Source organism: Falco biarmicus, chromosome 14, assembly GCF_023638135.1.
Source record: "Falco biarmicus isolate bFalBia1 chromosome 14, bFalBia1.pri, whole genome shotgun sequence".
NCBI classification, from domain to species: domain Eukaryota; kingdom Metazoa; phylum Chordata; class Aves; order Falconiformes; family Falconidae; genus Falco; species Falco biarmicus.
Window position 1 is genome coordinate 19,060,396 of NC_079301.1, and position 18,765 is coordinate 19,079,160.

An 18,765-nucleotide genomic window follows, 5' to 3' on the forward strand; every position below is an offset into this window, starting at 1 on the left:
GAGGGCCAGTGCTTCTATAGTTGCACTGAGTAGTTGGCTGGTCCCGAAGACGCAAGCAACGGGCCTTCAGAGAAAAATGTATAGTGGATACTGTTGCCAAGAGTGCCTGTTTATTGTTGAGCCAGTCCACGTTAAGACTTTCAGTTAGGGCTGCGGTATAGAAGTGGTACAGGTAGTCCACAGCTTACTGATAGAGAATGGGGAGGGGGAAAGGAAAAAAAAAAAAAAAACCACCAAAGTTTCTTTACAAGTTTTGAATTTCACATTATCACATAGTAACCATTTTGCTAAATACAAGCATATTTTCAGTCACATACAGACAGCTAAATACAGCATTATTTTCACATTTCGTTAACAGTGCATAACAGAAAGCAAGGAAAGTGTATAGTATGCTTTTATTCTGCAGGTTCTGAGCAATTTCAATCTAACATGCAGATTGTTTTTAACATGTGGTAGCGACCACAGAAAGTTAGCTTTTTCCTTTTTTTTTTTTTTTTTTTTTTGAATTTTTGTCCTAGAGTAAAAGAGCTCCTGACCTTTATCCCATGAAAGGTATCACCTTCTGATTTCTCTAAGTCCCTCTTGCACTAGAAGTCAAAGCATTAAAACCAGTTGTTAGAAAAGAATTCTTAGCATATCCTATAAGTTCTTTATCTTAGAAAAAACATTCCAAATTTTGTACAGATGAATCTACATTTCCTATATTTTAATAAGCTGTCTAGAAAATGCAAGGAATTAGAAAAAGATGTAGATAATGATTTCTCTATCATTTAATATAACCATTTATTACCTCTAAGTAGTTAGACTGCATACATTTTCTTCTATACTGTTCCTTTTTAGAACTATGACACTTGTATTTTTAAACTGAAGATTTACTCTGAATGCACTTACTGATTTAGGCTTTCTGGGAGCAGTAAAGGGGAATGTCCAACCCCCATTAAATAAGATAGTGGTTGTCTCATGAAAAGGGATCTTTCCCCTGCTGGCCAGGTTCCTGCACAAAGAATTAGAGAATTTTACTATTGCTAAAAGGCCGTTTGATCCCACTCTTAACTGCTGTGGCTGTAGCACCCTGGTTCTGCCCTCAAGGACAGCTGCTACCCTCAGCTGGGCAGCCCAAGACACACCTCATGATCAGGGGGACCCCAGAGAGCCACAGCAGCTGCCTGAGGGACTTTCCATTCAGAGAACGAAGAAACTGACCCCTCTCTACTGGTTCGTCCTTGCCTTTGGGAACACACAACTAACAGACCTGGTGCGAGCAAACCTTGCGCTCTCCACTGGTGTCAGCCCACGAGAGCCCATGGCAGCCAAGCTCCTGTGGCGCTCTCTGCATCATCTTCGCCAGCTTTGCTTACCTAGAAAGAGATTTTGTAAAGGGATATTTTTTTTTTTTTGTAAATTTTTCTTGATCTTCAGGGCTTTCAACTCAACCACAACTGAACCTGCTGGGAATTCACGGGGCTTAGCACAAGGTTTTTGAGACGGTGATAGCCTACTCAAGAGCAACCAGGGGTTAGCAGTGACAAGCTTACGGAAAGGCGCCAGACCATTGCCACCCCTCCCTTCCTCCAGGTTGCTTCCAGCACCTGCTGCTGCCCTGCAGAGCCCAGGAACCAAAAATGTTCCTAGGACACAGAAAATAAAAACGTTACTCATTTGCAAGGTTTTGGCTGTTGGGTTGGGTTTGTTGTTTGGAGTTTTTTACAGCTTTAATACGTAAACCACAGGGTTTTTTCTTTATACAGACCTGCCCCATGTGCTGCAAACAGTGAGAACAGGTTTAAAGGGAGAAACAGTCTGAACTCATGGCATAGCTTAAAAAGCTGTAACAAATATTTTACTCTTCTCTACTTAGAGGCCTGAAATCAAACACTAGATGCTTCCTGGGGTTTTTCCCTAATCCCTCCCTCCTGCCCATTAGCAGTTTGGTGTATAAAGCTTGCAACTTGAGTACAAAAAAAAATAATTCACTATAGTTCTGTTTGTTTGCTTTTAATAGGCTGAACTTCCCTGGTTTGCTACAGGAGCACAGTTACCCTGCTGCACTTCAAAAGCTTCAGTTAAAACTTAGCGGAAGCAAAGCTTCTAAGTGGTGAACGGCCTTCCCACAAAACGGCCACCTACTTACAGCTTTTGTAACACGGCTACCATCCCATGATGACCAACCTGAGATGGAACCTCTTTTGTCAAATTAAAACGTGGTGGAAAACAAATTTACTCTTGAGCTTGTCTTGTGGCTTTCCTTTCCACCTGCCCAGACACTCCTTTTGTGTGCTCCTTCTCCCCAGCGCTAGTTCTCTCCTTCCACAGATGCCAAGAAAGAAAATGACGCTTTAACAGCAGAAAGTACTGATGGAAGCTGTTGCTTTCCATGCTATGTAACTTACTTAAAAGCAAATCTCACCTTTTAGGATGTCTGATGCACCTGAGTTAAGCTTTTCAAGTTTTTTTTTTATTCTGTGGGGGTTTTTCCCCCCGCCCCTCCCTTCCATTCCTCCTCGTGCCCTGGCTGGTAAGACACCCAAAAGGTCAGCACAGTGCTGTCAGCAGGACAGAGGTGGTGGTGTGTCCCACCTGGCTGCAACACCCCAGCCTTTGAGGTGTAAAAGATGAGGACATGGTTCTCTCTACGCTCTTGATCACTGAATTCTGTTGGAAAGCCCTGAACTCAGGGTACTTTCAAGGTACTCACCTAGGCAGTAAATGCGCAAAAATGCACTGAATAATTAGTACTGGAGCAGGAGTTGCCACTTAGAATCCCAGTTCAGCGCAGCAAGGAAAGCACTACTGGGGAGGGGAATAATTTAAGTTTTAATTACCAATCAAAGAACTGCTGTTTTCCTCTTTAAATTCCACAGAATATTCTTTGCTATCGAACTAGGTTCAAGAACATAAGAAAGAAAATTCAGAAGTGTGCATACCATGTCAGTAAACTTTTCCTGTGGAGTTGGCCTCATGAGGAAACGGTATCTGTGCTGCCTTTACACCTTCCTGGAAAAAAACAGCTGACACAAAGAAAGACGTCCTCTTTCTTTCTCTCTGTCTGCCCATTTGTCACACTACTGAAGTATCCATACTGCAGCTTCAATACCCAGCATGGAGCTATGGATTTACTTAAAAGAGAACACGCACAGTGCCCTGGCATGTGCCAGCCTGTTCAGCTCTCTGTATACTCTCTCCTGTCTCCTGCAGCCCCTCATTTCTGATTCCTCTCTCCTTACAACATCTACATGCACCCTCACTCACTCTCCTTTAGGTTTGTAGCCCCCCAGTTCTGAAAGGTTATTTGGAACAGAACATTTCTTTCCAGGGTCTGTTCTGGTGTCCAAAACAACGGGGGAGGCTGTTCACAACGGGAGTATTGCTCTCCCTTCTGTCACACTGAGTTCACTTAGTAAAGTACATTTGGTTAGTAGAGTTCATCACCTGCCTCACTAGAAGAGCTCAGCACAAGCATCGCCTATCTGATTTCACCACTTCCTCTGAAGAGTGCACTACATTTGGGACAAACCCGCTCTTTACCCCTTCCCATCCCTCCTGGATTGAAATTTCCCCTCTTTTAACAAGCTCATATATATCTCGAGTCAGATCAGTGAAGGCCTTCTCCACGTTAATGGCATCCCGAGCTGAGGTCTCAATGTACTTCATACCATATGCAGCAGCCAGTTTCTCAGCCTCGTGCCTGGTGACTTGCCGCTGGGTGTCAAGGTCACACTTGTGACCTACCAAAACAAAGACGATCTGGTATGGCTGGACGTGCACCTTGGTCTCCTCTAGCCACTCATGGACGTTCTGGAAGGACCTGCGGTTTGTAATGTCAAAGAGCAGGAGTCCGCCAACCGAGTTCCTGTAGTAGGCTCTGGTGATGGACCTGGAAACGAACCAGCCACAAGAACAGTATAAGCTACAGTTGTTTGGGAAGAAGGGCAGAGCCAGTTTCATGTGGGTTTTGTTTGGTTTTGTCTTCCGATTTATTTTCTTCTTAAGCCAAACGCAGCCCTTCTGAACAGACCTCTGCTTAAGAAAGCACGTTACCACCACCCAGTCCGCCCTGCAGAACACAGGGCAGAGGAGGCCATTCAGGCAATGCCTTACCACTTTTACCTTGGGCTCTGTAGAGCTTGTAATTCAAAAAAAGACAACTGGCCTTGGCATAAAGATTTCATCCTTGGGTAACTGTCCCACTGACTGATTTAGTACAGCTCTGTTCAAAACCCCCACCACCATTTTTGGTCTCTATTTTCTGTCACGGATTTCTGTATGCCCTTTGCTGTCAATCTAGAGAGTCCTGTCCCCCACCCCACGTAAGTTCTCTGAACACCCCATCTAACCCATCGGTTTAGAAGCACTCGTACAAATTAAGAGATTTCACTTGGAAAGCAAATACCTACTCTTTGACAGACACATAAAAGAAGGAGGCTACAGACTCGGAGGGCAGACCGTGGGGCTGTAGCTCCCCCCATACACCCAGGGCCTGGGCACGGGGACATCCACCAACCCGTACACTCTCTCCCGCTACACCAACTGCTCAAAATGACATTAGAGGTAACAGGACACGGCTAGTGACACTAACCGGACAGCCAGTCTGACCTCCTGAGCAACAGCAAAAGGATACACCAGCTTCCTAGGGGAACGTGCGTTACTGGCGGTCTTGTTCCTGCCAAGTACCAACAACACCCAGCAGTAACCAAAAAGACCCCCGAACCACGGGCTGCGAAATGGAGCGCGTCTTCCACAGCTCTTCCAATGGCGCAGCCAGAAGCAGCACACGAAACTGGCTAACACAGGGCAATGATGGGGTGAAGCTGAGACCACGAGGCTGAGCTGAGCTACAGTTCAAAGAGTACTATGTATGGAAAACCCAAGAAGTGATAAAACGGGTGTTTCTGCAGTCATGGATTCGTTTTAAATCCAGAAGCAATGATCAATTTCAGTCCCTGGAGGCATTCACACTTGGGCCTGAACTTCACTTGCTGGGAACATGGAAGCACTGCTGCATTTTTACCTTGGGTTGAGTCCTTTTTTGGACATGCAAGACTGTTGTTAGGTGGTCCTGTAGTGTGTCTAATCTAGTGAAACTGTCCCAAGAAAGGACGAGCTGGAGTTTTCAAGGATTGCTGGATCAACAGACACGCAGTGATGGGTAAAAACCCTCAGCCAAAACTGAAGAAAGCCGGAGCGGAGATAGTTGCCTGTATTTGGATAATTTCTCCTCTCCCAGTTATCTGGCTGAGGGACAACAGTAGCTCTGCACATTTGGCACTGAGGGAATCAGATCTGCCTTTTGCTCCCTAGCCAGCTGCAAACAGATATCAGTGCTCTGAATTTACCCCCGCACTGTCACATGCATTTCTGCTTCTCCTTTGTGTTCCGAGCCATCAGCCCTGGCTCCTGCCAACATCAACAATGCCTCAGGTACTTCTGAAAGACATGACAGGATCGAAGTTGAATACTGCTTTGAGGTAAAACTAGGTGAAGGTCTCAGCATCTTTCCTTAAAGCCTTTTCCACAGACCTTTTCCCTTACTGATCCACAGGAAGCAAGCTACATTGCCGTCACGCTGCATGGCACTCCCCAGCTCCCTTCCAGGGCTCCTACCAACCCTCCTCCCGCCATGCTCATACATGCTCATGCAGAGCAGCATGAGGATTCGCACCTATCCTGACCAAGTTATAACATAAAGGTATTGCCTCTGTCAGGGAACTCACCCCTGCTCTGTACCCACGGTGGGGACTCTCGCGCCCAGGGTCCGTGCCTGTTTGGCTGGGTCTTTCCCTCCCAGCCGAGGGAGAGCCGGCAGCTGGATGGAAACAGCTTCTTCTGTAGGTGGAGGCACACAGTTCCAGGGACTGAGGGCTGCACATGCTTTTGCTAGCATTACACAACACTGGGTTTCAGACAAGGAAATCACAGTATCTGAGCAACCAGAGATGGGCAAAACCTGACAGATTCTGGAAGAACTGGACCCTGCTCTTCTACAGCTCCAAAGCAGCCTCAACACTGCCCCAGGCAGCGTGTTTTGGGGTCTGATCTGGCAAAACAGAACGGCACACGCTTAGCTGTAATTTAAGCCTTGACTGCACGGAAATTGCTTCTGATTTATGAAGAGGGAAGAAGCTCACAACGGGGGTCAGGAAGAACAGAAATGTAGCACAGCTGCAGAGCAGAGAATGTCAACAAGGTGTCTTCAAAATAACTACAGTGGTTTCTTCCTTGTGGGGTGGCTGTCAAAACCAGGCAAAGCAGACTGGAAATGCTCAAATGAGAGAACTCTGTGAGAAAGTGGAGCTCATTCTTATGTATTTCCTTCTTAAGAATTTCCCTATGGATGACAAAGAAGTTTTAAGGGTTCTGAAGAGCACCTGCACCATTGTGCTTCTTTCCTGTGCCCGCAAGTCTGAGAGGCTTCAGCTTACTCCAGTAATAGCTACACCTTGCCTTTTGCCAAGAAAAATAGCTTGCAGGAGAAGCCCAGGAGCTGCTGTCTTTATGGGGCACAATTTGTCACCGGGCTAACAGTGATTTGAAAGGGATAAACACAAAACAGATTTTTTTGCCGGATTTATTTCATACTTCAGAGTGCACCATAAGGGCACCTGGGTTGGCTCACTTCCCTCTAGCTTTTCACACGGGGAATTTAAGTTTGCACTTTGGCAAGGGTATTTCAAAGCTGCACGATGTGGGTTTTTCATGTCACTCACTGTTCCTGCCCTTTACACTCTTCCTGCCTTTGAATGCTGCTGCCCATCGCAGCAGCGCAGCCTGCCCTTGTGCTGAAGGTCGCCTGCTCATCATGCTTACAACCCGAGCGCCGTGCCGGGTCAACCACCAGCGCGAAGGGTAAGCAGCCTCCAGGGCCCCAAACTTCCCAATGTGTAAAAGAAAGGACACTGAAGCCATCCAACAGCTTTTGCTCTTCACAGCATGGCACCCAGGCGTGTTTTCTCCAGACCTCAGCCCTGAGACCCGAAGCTGGAAGCTGATGCAACTGCAAGCTAAAGCACCTCCTCTCTCAGCAGAATAAAGCACCAGCTCCTCACCCCGAGGGGCTGCAAGGTAGTTGGGAAAAAAACACCCTGTCACTGGCTAAGGACCGACTACTGCACATGCTGGGCCAGATGCCAACACCACAGACGCGAAGGAAGGTGGGGAGAGGGGCAGGCAAGTTCTCATGTATTCAATGAAACCAAAACATTCCTCAGGCCAGTCGTTGCAGCACAGAAGTGGCAGCTCCGTGAAGCTGTGCAGAGATGCGGAGCAAGGGAAGTGCGGAAGGATGGAAGAGCAGACAAAAGTTAAAGCCGCGTGAAAAACAGAAGCAAAGAGGAGGCCGGGAGCTGCGCATACGCTCGCACCCCATCCGAATGAGCAGCGCATCCCGGGACACCACCAGCACACTGCTTAGCTGGGGCCCAGCCTGGCCCAGCGGCTTGTACCATACATTCCCGTGGGCCTCCCATGCCGCCCTACGTTTTCCGCACCGAGCCTTGGTTACTATTGCCTGACCTCTCAGACCGTCAGTGGCTGGGCTCGGCCTGCCACCTCCAGAAGGCACCGGGCACCGCGCACAGCCACGGCCGGGGGTCTGTGCCGGCCCCTCCCCGCCCGGGGACCACCCGCAGGGGGTCACCCCGCGCACCACACCGCATGCAGCGAGCCCGAACACGCGTGTCCAGCTGCCCGGCCACTGCCCCTGGGCACCAGCGGCGAGCAGGAGCCCTCCCTGCCGAGCGGCGCCCGGTGATGCTCCCCGCTCCCCGCTGGAAACACGGCCAAGGGCCAGCGCTGCCTGCGGGCCCCGGCCCCGGCACGGCCGCCATCGGGGCTGGGCACGGGCCCCGCGCCGCGCTACGCTCCCCCGGGCGAAAGCAAAAGGAAACATGAAAAGAAGAAAGCGAAAAACGAAAAGGGGGGGGAGCACTAGGGGCAGTTTGTCTCCGCTTTGTCTGGGCCGGCCCCCGGGGGACGCCGGCCCCAGCCCCGCAGCGCCCGGCCCCGCGGGAAGGGCCGCCCCGCCCGCCCCCGCCGCCGTCCTCACCGGAACCGCTCCTGCCCGGCCGTGTCCCAGATCTGCAGCTTGATCCGCTTGCCCGGCTCGATCTCCACCAGCCTGGAGAAGAAATCCACGCCCACCGTGGGGTCGGAGATCTGGGCGAAGCGCCCCTCGGTGAAGCGGCGGATGAGGCAGGACTTGCCCACGGTGGAGTCGCCGATGACGATCAGGCGGAACTGGTAGAGCCAGATGGCCTCCATGCTGCCGCCGCCCGCCTCAGCGCCCGCCCGCCGCCGCGCCGCCCATGCCCGGCCCGCGGGCCCGGGGGCGGCCGCCGCCGCCGCGCCGCTCGCCCGCCCGCAGGGGGCGCGCCGCCCGGGAGGCCCCGCGCTAGGCCGGGACCGCGGCGCCTCGGCGGCCGGCGGCGGCCCGGGCCTGGCCCCCGCAGCCGGGAGGCAGGCGGGCCGGCCCGGCTGTCTGCGCCGCGGCCGCGCCGCTCAGGCGGGCCCCATGGCGGCCGGCGCAGGCCCCTGCCCGTCACCCCCACTGGCCCGTCACCGTCGGCGCATCCCGCCGGGCCCCGGCCCCGCCGCCGGGGTGCTGCGCGGACCGCGGGGCCGGGAGGGCGCCGGCTGCCGCCTCAAGCCCTGCCGGCGCTGGGGCCCGGCCGGGGGTCGCTCCCCCCGCCGGTGCCGCGGAGCCCGCTCTCCCCGCAGCGCAGCGCAGCGCAGCGCAGCGCCGCGGCGGCCGTTCGCTGCCGCTGCACCCGCGCCGCCCCCCCGCTGGGGCCGGGGCTGGTGCCGGGACCGGGGCCGGAGCTGGGGCCGGGGCCGGGGCCGGGCTGCGGGATGGAGGCGCGGCCGAGCGCGGGGCGCGCCGTGATGCAATGGCGGCCGCGCTCTACCGCACTGCCGGGAGGAGCCGCCACCCCCAAAACGCGGCCGCTGCGGGAGCCGTGCGGGGGCGGGGCGGGGCGGGACCGTGCGGGGCGGCGGGGGGCGGCCGGGGGGAGCCCGCGGCTGAGGGGGACGCGGGGCTGAGGGAAGCCCGTGGCTGAGGGGGAGCCGGGGCTGAGGGAGGGACATGGCACTGAGGGGAGCCCGGGGCTGAGGGGAGACGCAGGGCTGAGGGGGACGCGGGGCTGAGGGAAGCCCGTGGCTGAGCAGGACGCAGGGCTGAGCGGGAGCTGGGGCTGAGGGGGGACAGTGCTGAGGGGGATGCGGGGCCGAGGGGAGCCGGGGCTGAGGGGAGACGTGGGGCTGAGCGGAGATGCAGGGATGAGCAGGACATGGCGCCAAGGGGAGCCCGGGGCTGAAGTGAGACGCGGGGCTGAGGGGAGACGCAGGGCTGAGGGGAGACGCAGGGCTGAGAGGAGACACGGGGCTGAGGGGAGACACGGGGCTGAGGGGAGACACGGGGCTGAGGGGAGACACGGGGCTGAGGGGAGACGCAGGGCTGAGGGGAGACACGGGGCTGAGGGGAGACACGGGGCTGAGGGGGGACACGGGGCTGAGGGGAGACGCAGGGCTGAGCGGGACACGGGGCTGAGGGAGGGATATGGCACTGATGGGAGCCCAGGGCTGAGGGGAGACAGGGCCGAGCCCAGGGCCAAGGGGGAGCTGGGGGCCGGGCAGCCCCCAGAGCTACGGGGCACAGGCCAAGGCTGACCTTTCTCAGCACTTCCCCAGAGCGAGGGGTGTCAAGCAGGGTGCACAACACCTTCCCACGTTTTAAATGCGAGTCTTGTTTCTGGAGAGGTTCAGGCTCCTCACTGCTGCATCAGGGCTTCCTTCCCACTGAAACCTAACGGGGGGAGCCTGAGCGCAGCTGGAGAGCCCCTGCACCGCTGCCCTGGGCACTGGGTCACCTGTGCCCTTCGAGCCTGCCCTGGAGGGGGACAGTGGTGACAGCAAGGTATCTTACTGACAGACTCATGAATCCCAGCATAGCCACACACACACACATATGCGTGGGCGTGTATATATAGTATGTGTATATATATATATGTGATGTGTGTACAGCCTCAGAAATGAATAGTTACAGACATTAAATACCCAGCAACTTAAATACCACCAATCTTAACAAATCCATTCTCCCTCGCTCCGCTCGAGTGGGTTCTTGGCTCCACAGGGTGAAGCGCGGTGTTCAGGAACACAAGCAGCAGCAAACGTGGCACAGCTTACACACAGATACCGCGGAATGTAAATCCCGATTTTACCCGGCTGTCCCAAAGGCGGCCTGTCCCAGGCAGGTAGCACTGCGTACCACCACGGCAGTGTGAGCCGCACTCGCGTGGCTCCGTCAGATACGGCTGAGCTCGAGCAGCTGCTTGTTCTGCACTTGCCAGGGCAGAGTTGTGATCTCTGGAAGGGAAAACAAGCATGTACGTTATTAGAAACAGTGACTTAAATGTGTGTATTAAGTCAAACACAAAAAAAGAGGACTACTGATGCTTTTTCTTTTTTTAAATTTATGAAAGCATTGGTGTTTTTTTTCCTTAATAAAGACGGTTTCATTAAGAGCTCCTCCTGCATGACAGCTATTGAAACAAACACATCCACAGTGGCTGTTATTTTCATTAGATCCTCAAAAAAAGGACATTTGTATAGGTATGAGATAGTTAGCCAGCTTGCAAATTGGACTAGGACATTAGACCATTTCAAGTCTTGAGGAATAAATGTCAAGGAATTCTTTCAATATCCTTTAATATATTTATTCAAAAATAACAACCTCAAAAGATCCTATTTTAATGTACCTCAGGACAGGAAAGCAAACTGATGAAGCAGTCTGCACAGTAACAGAAACGGTGCAACAGGAAAATATTAAACCTATAAATCTGAGTTAACAGTACATTAACCAGTGACTCATTGCCGGCGATGATTTGTGGGGATCTGTCGCACTTTACCGTATGATTTCTGAGTATTCGATGCCCATTAGTTCAAGCCCACAACAAATTGTGGTTTCTCTTCACTGTTTTTCCCTCCTCCCCGTGCACTCGCCCTATTCCTTTTCTTCCACAGGTCTGGCTGTGCTCCAGCAGGCACAGGGCACTCGGCAACACACCCTGCAAGCCAGGCGTTGGTGGCATCTCCAGGAGGTATCTGAAGGCAGAGGTGCCGATGAACCTGGTGCTGGTGCACGCTGATGGCACCTCACGGCAGCAGCGCGAGCTACGGCAGTGAGTAGCTGAAGCTCCCTGATGTGCGGGGCCGTGAGGAGCTGGGGGAGCACCGAGGGGTGGGCTGATGCCCAGCAGATGCTGTCATAGCTAGAGGAGTTCCTGGAGCAGCCGGGACCTGTTTTCCCCAGCAAATAAACCTGCAGGATCCCATGATGCAGATATCATTTTCATCTTCTCTGAACACATGCATATAGATGAACACACGCTGTGTGACTAAGCAGCCACGGTATTAATTAGCAGCAACTGAGAAGGCAGGAGAAAATGAGATCCTGGGAGAGCCTTTGTTCTGGTACTGTTTTAGAAAATGGAAAATCTGGTGTCTGAAAGAAAACAAGAGACAGTAACCTAGATCTGATGCAAAAGCAGGTTTGTTGGCTGGGGATGGGACAGCAGGTGCTGGTGAGAAGCTGTGGGAGCGTGTGTTCTGATGGCAGCGCTCGGAGCAGCTTCCGCGGGCTGGTGGCAGCACCGAACTAGGGGCAACTCTTCAGTGCTCTTCCCCATGGGTCCTTTTCTCCTCACGGCTGCTAGCGCTGGAGGAGAGCTGCTGGAAAATGACCTCAGCAGAGGTGAGGGCACGGCTGAAGCCATGCGGGCACACCGGGGCTGAGCTCTTGCATCGGCTGGCAGCACCCACGGGACTCCACAGCCCGGGTCCGAGCCAGCTGCCCCGGAGGCAAAGGGGAGCTCCCCGTGCAGGCAGCACCGCCGCACAGCCAAACGCGGGTTAAAGCGCTTCCCAAGGGCCGCCTGTGCTCACCTGTGTGCGCAGCTCCTGCGCAAGGGGAAAAACATCCACGCATCAGCCACTGGAGCGGGTATTTATTTAGTACGCTCATTTTAAGGCAGGAAAGCTGGGGCAAAAAGGTGCGAGGGCTGGAGAATGACTCCCTTGCAACCCTGCGCTGCCTGTAGTCTCTATCCCAGAGCAATTCTCTTCCTTTCAGCGTTAGATGATGAAGCCCCAAGCAGATACTCAGGAGGGGCTTTTGCGAGCCCAGTCCCAACCCATTTCAGGCAGGTGGGTGCTGAGCGCCCTGTGTGTGGCTGTGCTGAGCGTGGCGCCAGCCTCAGCAGTGCCTGTGCTGGGGCAGGATGGTTTCCAGGCAGGCAGCTCCACTCGGGCAGGAGCTCTGCCGTGAGGCCCAGGGGCACTGTGGCTAGGCCACCAACAGAGGTGGCCAGGAGTCAGCCACTGCCCAACACCGGTACACAGAAGTCCTTCCCTCCAGTTTGCCGCCCAGTTGTAGTTCAGCTTTTCCCCAAAACCAGCCACTGCCCGTTACCCCGGTCACTGGCAGCTGGGGGCTGAAGCCACTTCCAAGCCCACGGCAGCCCTACGAGGAGCAGAGCGCATCAGCGCTGCACGCACCATGCAATTTTAATGCCCTTTCAGTTTCCAAGGATACAAAAAACAATCAATCGGGCACAATCCCTCGCTGTGGGGCTGGCTGCACAGGAGCTGCCCGAGACGGCCCGTGCCTGCGCCCTGGCCTGGGAAAGTGCAGCGACTGCAACACACTGGTGAACCAGAGCACCCAGCCCCACGGGCAGCCCCACAGGCTGAGGGCCACGACCCCGCAGGCTTTGTAGCCCAGCCCCACTGGCAGTGGAGCTGCACATCACTGCAGAGACAACCTGCCTCCATGCGGAGCCCTGCGAGTGTACACTACCCAAGAGGCCAGAGACCAGCTCCAGACTGAAAACAGCTACAGGCCACGCAGCAGGGTGATGGGAGTGCTGAGACTGGGGCTGGTTAACCACATAGCAAACAATTTATTAGCTAGATTCAAAAAACAACCCTGTTAAATTAGGCCTGTCCAGGAGATGTGACACAGAGACAGATTACACTGTGACAGGAACATGATTGCACCCATGATGTGCTAGCTGATGTGTGCCGCTGTCAAACCTGGGACAGAAGGAAGGTATTCAGCAAATTAATGTTTATTATTTATACGATGCCCACACTTAGGCGGGGCAGTGCAGACAAGCGTAAAGCCAAGGGCACCACATGGTGCTCAGGAACTGACAGCCCAGCTGACAGCAGGCACTGGGAGCGTAATTTAGGAGTTTGTGGCAAGGTGACAGCCTTAGAGCCTCCAACAGCAGTAGCAGGAGGGAAGCACAGGCAGGGCTGAATGCCAGGAGGCATGTGGTGAAGCTTCTGTCCCGCCTTGGCTTTTGGCTGGGCTAAAGTGCCTTGTGGTGGACTTCTGTGGCAGACTGGCAGCCTCTGTCCCCAGGAAACTTGTCTAACCTCCCTCCCCAAATGCCAGCCTGTCAGCAGAATGCTTCTAGTGAGTAAAGGTGTACCGCACACCAAGGCGGCTCCAAGGATGCTGGCTGGGGTTCCAGGGGTGGTATCCTGCAAAGGTACAACTCGTCCCCCAGTGTCACACTGGGATCAAATCAAAAGCAGCAGAGCAGACGCAGGCTCGATAAATATAGTCATGGCTGAGTGATGCTGGGTGTCCCATTAATGGTCCCCCATTAATATAGGAACACATTACCTAAATGTGCCCTATATTAGGTGTCCAGGCTCCTCCTGTACCCAAAAAAGAGAGGCAGGAGCATCCTGAGAGCTAGTTATCCCACTCAGCTTGATGGGATGAACTGTCCTCCTCCACCACTGCTCTCTCCCTTGGGTGTAGAGGAGCAAAGCACAGAGGGCCCAGCACAGAGCAGCTGCCAGACATCAGACAGCTTGAATTGCCCCATCCCCTGAGCAGGAGGCTCTGCCTCCTCTCAAGGAGCTTAACAACGCCACAGAGATGGGGCTGCAAAGCCAGCCAGGGTCTGTGCCCATGGGAGAATGTGGGAGAGATACAAACGCAGAGAAACTTCAGAAATAACCAGACAAGCCTCTTGAGTCCGTAGCAGTGCTCCAGGGCAGCGTTAGCATTTGCTTTGCAACGTGAACGGACAGGGAAGATGAAACTCTTGTTCAGTGTGATGCACACGGGTGGGTGTGCACAGAGGAGAAGCTTGTCCCTGCAAGTGGCAGAGCCACCCTCTGGTGCCGCACAGCACCCACATGATGCAGCCTCCAGCCCCAACAGCTTGCACGTGCGAGCAAGTCAGCTGGGTTTTTGAAGAGACTTAAACTATTTGCAAAACGTTTCCCTGTGACAATAAATTAAACATCAGCTCATTACTATGGGATGGCTTACTCCAGATGCAGCTCCCGGTGTCTTATTTCAGATTATGATCACATTAAAATGGTCATGTGTTGGCCGATCTAAAAAGGGGGACTCCCATCAAGAGATCATTGTATCTGCCTGAGTGTGCCTGAATCCAAGAGCAGATCCTCCACTGGGAATATCATGTCCTTATAGCTGTTCAAGTCTTCCCAGGAAGGGAACAGGATCTGCTTAGAGCAAAAGAGAAGCCATTACAATCAGGATAAATTAGTAATGGTGAGTGGGAGAGAGAGAAGAGGAAAAGAGGTTATTGTGATTTTTCCTTCTACAGAGTGGGTGTCTGAGCTACTGACATTGCCAAAACAGCCCCCCAGCTTCCCCTCTGAGCACAGAGCTCAGCCTGTTTGATTACAGCTCGAGTGCTGCTTTGGGTTGTTAACAACTAGCAGGATGGCATTACGGGTTTTAGATGCATGAAATCTGATTTCTGTTCCTGCTGGTAGCATCTCAAGTTTAGCGGCAGCACAGGCAGGTGTGCAGAGTGAGAAAAGGCAAAATATACCTGTGTTTGCTCTGCTCCACACCGCTGAACACAGGCCTTTTCATCAGAAGCTGCAACACCTGTTGAGGACTAATTGTGGGGGTCTTTAAGGTGCTGCAGGGGGTAGAACTGTGGCTCTGTGGTGCTGTATATTTTCCCTTTTATAAAATACAGGATGCCAAGGAATACACTAAACCCTGACTGCAGTCCTGGAAAAAAATGGAACAATATCCAGCAGAAATACACATGACTCCTTCTTCTCCTTCTAACACAATCTATTAAAGCAGGGCTGGTTTAGCCAGCTCGGGTCTACAATGGAGGCTGGATTGCCACAGCCCAGAGGCAAGTCCCACCATAATATGATCTTACAGCATTTTAAAAAGCAAGTATCTGCTGCTAAGAGAGCACCTATTTCAGGCTACTCACAGGGAAATGACTGTCCCAGCACGGCCCCTCTCCAGCAGGAACGCTAGCTGGAGCCCTGGGGCGTGAACCTGGTGTGACCAGCAAACCTGGCAAGCTCAGACCTTGCTCCTCATTGTGTTTTTCCACTCTTCCTAGGATGCTGCTTGCCTGCTGACATCTTCACCCAACCTCACTCAGATTTTACCACCTGACATGAGACATTTCAGCTGAGTGAATGGGAAATCAATGCAAAACCAAAAGGAGCTTGGTCTAGGGCTGCTAAACTGTAGGGTGGGCCCCTGCGGGAGCCACTTCCAGCCCTCCACCATGCCCACCCCTCTCTCAGGGGAAAGAGAACCCACACAAGCCATTAACAGTAATTTCTCCATGGACCTCCTGCCGGCTGATGCTTAGTCTTTGTGCCGCTGTGAGCTGACTCAGCACCTTCCAACCAATGTGTACAGAAGGGTGGGAGAAGCTGGCAAATGCCCCAAAAGTGGGAATGGCCATCCATCCTGGAGCTTCCCGCTCTTGCTCAAACCTCATTGCTACAAATCAGCCATCTGCTCACACCAGGCCAGGAGCTGGTACTGCAGTACCCAAACATGCCAAGTCTTGTGGCCCCACAAACTTCCCCTTGACCCTCACTGGGAGGGCTGCTCTTCATGGCAAAGCCACCAGTACAAGGAGCCTCCCAAAAAGTGCAGCCCATGGGAAAACGTGGCTGCTCCTGGCCGACCCCATGGGAAGGGACTTCTGTTTCAAGAGCTTTCCACAGGTCAGTAGAATCCTGCGCAGCAGTGATGCCGCGGAGAGCAGCACGGCTCCGGTAACACATACCTTACAGTGTCTGCAAATACGCTTTTGCACGGTGCTTTACAGTGAGCTTCTGACAACCTTTGCGACAGCGCTCAGAGGGACATCTCTTCCCAAGTATCCGTTTTAACAGTAACAGCAGATGACCAGGACACCTGAGGGGTGGAAAGCAAGCCGGTGGAAAAGAAAAAGGATTAAGCCATGAAAGATTTAAAGTCCAGAACAGCCAACTGGAACAAACCATCAAGCCTGGTACTGAATATGCTCACTTTTAGTTATCAGGAACTGAAGTGTATTTATTCAGGTTTTGATACACCAGTCTATTTGAAACATTTTTTTACTTAATTTAACAAGCCTGCAAAAATACAGCATTTCATATTTCAGCAGATCACATTAGTACATGGGTTTATTTAGCCAGCGTAATTTTCTCCTCGAATCTCCACAGTACTTCAATTTTTTTTCCCCTGTCTTGGTGAGGGATAAAGCTGAGCAAATATTTAGTAATGGATAATTAATTCAACCACTTCTTTTCCATCTCCTCTGAGACACTCATTCACTGCATGTTGATCCAGATTCAACAATTCTTTCTTTTTTGGGGTGGTTCAGCCTGGAGAGAAGGCGGCTCTGGGGAGACCTTGTAGTGGCCTTCCAGTACCTACCAGGGGCTTGTAAGGAAGATGGGGACAGGCTTTTTAGTACGGCCTGTAGCAACACAACAAGGGGTAATGGTTTTAAATTGAAAGAGGGTAGATTTAGATTAGATATTAGGAGGAAATTCTTTACCATGAGGGTGGTGAGACACTGGCCCAGGCTGCCCAGAGCAGCTGTGGATGCCCCATCCCTGGCAGTGCCCAAGGCCAGGCTGGACGGGGCTCTGGGCAACCTGGTCTGGTGGAAGGTGTCCCTGCAGGGGGGTGCAACTAGATGGGCTTTAAGGTCCCTTCCAACCCAAACCATTCTATGGTTCTATGATTTTTTTAGATAGCTTCTAAACTATTTTCAACAGTTTCTGGTACCTGTAATATGAATAGCTTCAAATGGACAAAGGCCACAGATCCTATTTGCCAGATGGAGCATAAATACCTTCTAGACTCTTGCTTTCTATTCTTTTTTTTTTTTCTTTTCTTTTTTTTTTCTTGGAAGGTTCCCGAGAAAAAGTTATATAAGTGATAAACTCAATGGAAGCACATTCATTCTCAATGCAGAGCACTCATGGGAAGCACTTGCCCAGCTCTACCGTAGATAGTGAGGTTTGCATTTTATATTAAGAGGATAGTGCCTCAGGGTCCCAGCATGGAATCTGGCATTTCACGGGCTCGCTCCGTCCCTGGGGTCACCCTGTACCCGGCAATGACTACAGTCAGCTCCCGCTGCATCACTGGTACCTGCATGCTTGTATTCAGGGAAATGAAGGGCATAAACCACATTTACTATATGCATCATCTTACCTTCTTATGGAACTTTGCTTAACCCATTCCACAATGAACTACTAAAACAGTCAGAAAACTTTCCATCCGTTTTTTCTTTTTTTTTTTTTTTTTTTTACCAGGTCCTACCCAACTCACCTTATCGTCAGCGCACACCTAAGGGCCCGAGTCTGCTACACGCAGCATCGTAAGCCACCACGTACAAAGAGGCTGTTAACCTTATGCTCACAAGCTCCCCCACTCCTCCATATGACACTGACAACAAAAGTGCCTTAACTCTTTTTGTGATCAAGTGCTTTCTGCGCAGTAAGTAAAACAGATACAGCACAGCAAACCTGCCTCCTCAGCTACGGCTGTGTTACAAATACGCATGCGGTTTGGCAGCGTAATCTTTTACTCCGATAAACTATTAAATGCCAAAGAAAGCTTCTTAAGTTAATCAGGGCTTGATTTAAATAAACAAGCCACCAAAAGATTAACAAAAATCCTTAATGGAATCTGAATGCAAACCCAGTCTGTTCACAAGTTCATAACAGCAATTGGAACCGGCCCACTGACCCCCTTTTTCTCCCCTTACTGGCACCACCAGTGAAAAAGAATTTTCTGGAACACCCAACACAACCATTTCCAGCTCCATTGACGCCAGCAGCAGTTTTGGCAACTTCGTCACAAGCACATGTGCTAATACTGCACGTCAGGGGGAGGAGGAAGAGGAGGAGGAGGCAGGATGACTTCATTCTCGTGACAGAGGGGAGTCAGCTGAACCCTCCAGGAAGAAACTTGGAGCTGCTTGCGCCGAAGCCCCGGCGTTACCGACCGCTTTCACAGCCACAGCAGGAACTGCCCCCCTGGGAAGCGCTTGGGCAGAGCGCAGCAGTCCTGAGGGCAGCTTCGCCGCAACAAGCCACCACTCCGATGAGCAGGACTCCTCGGTGTAGGTACGTTATATGTATGCATCAACGCTCACACGTTCAGTACCTAAACATGTAAGGATAGTAATTTAAAACTCCTGTCTTAGGTACAGTACTTAATTTTATCCCACAAAGGTAATAAATGACCAAACATTGGTGAACAAAATGTGCCAGGCTGGAGCCCATACAAAGTATCTGTGGGCTGACATGCTATATATATCTCAGGTCCTTCATTAGACAGTTGTTATTTAATTCTGCTGCTCTACAGACTCTTTCTCGGTGCTTTCAGTACTATGACTGGTACATATCCACGTATTATTTTTTTCCCGTTGCAGAACCATCTTCTTT

The 18,765-nt window shown here is 52.1% G+C and overlaps 1 protein-coding gene and 1 long non-coding RNA gene across 14 annotated transcripts; one reads left to right on the forward strand and one right to left on the reverse strand.

Moving 5' to 3' along the window:
* Positions 1 to 88: 88 nt before the first annotated feature.
* Positions 89 to 8,964, reverse strand: RAB39B (RAB39B, member RAS oncogene family). 12 transcript variants are annotated; one of them, XR_008825457.1, is made up of 5 exons: positions 8,042 to 8,963; positions 3,654 to 3,874; positions 2,925 to 3,008; positions 2,696 to 2,790; positions 89 to 1,358 (listed from the first exon to the last, which is right to left on the reverse strand). XR_008825457.1 is itself a non-coding variant. In XM_056359597.1 (4 exons), exons 1-3 carry the CDS (start codon positions 8,254 to 8,256, stop codon positions 2,929 to 2,931), a joined length of 516 nt encoding a protein of 171 aa, XP_056215572.1. In that variant the 5' UTR covers positions 8,257 to 8,964; the 3' UTR covers positions 89 to 1,358; positions 2,925 to 2,928. The 12 variants fall into 12 exon arrangements, 3 of the variants coding, with proteins under 3 accessions (XP_056215572.1, XP_056215571.1, XP_056215570.1); XR_008825456.1 differs by having other exon boundaries at positions 89 to 2,304; XR_008825452.1 differs by having other exon boundaries at positions 89 to 187; positions 537 to 587; positions 892 to 3,874; positions 8,042 to 8,960.
* A 542-nt stretch (positions 8,965 to 9,506) lies between these two features.
* LOC130158689 (uncharacterized) lies at positions 9,507 to 18,707 on the forward strand. Of its 2 annotated transcripts, XR_008825448.1 has the most exons (3): positions 9,507 to 11,174; positions 15,420 to 16,331; positions 17,629 to 18,707. It is a non-coding gene; the product is annotated as an uncharacterized LOC130158689 (long non-coding RNA). The 2 variants fall into 2 exon arrangements; XR_008825447.1 differs by lacking the exon at positions 17,629 to 18,707 and having other exon boundaries at positions 15,420 to 16,467.
* The last annotated feature ends 58 nt before the right edge of the window (positions 18,708 to 18,765 follow it).

What these genes read in the sequence shown, in the direction of transcription:
- RAB39B (XM_056359595.1), bottom strand. Translation starts at nt 8,256, where the DNA reads ATGGAGGCCATCTGGCTCTACCAGTTCCGCCTGATCGTCATCGGCGAC. An exon ending in GCCGGGCAGGAGCGGTTCCG is followed by an intron (nt 3,875 to 8,041) that starts GTGAGGACGGCG and finishes GTTCGTTTCCAG; the next exon opens with GTCCATCACCAGAGCCTACT.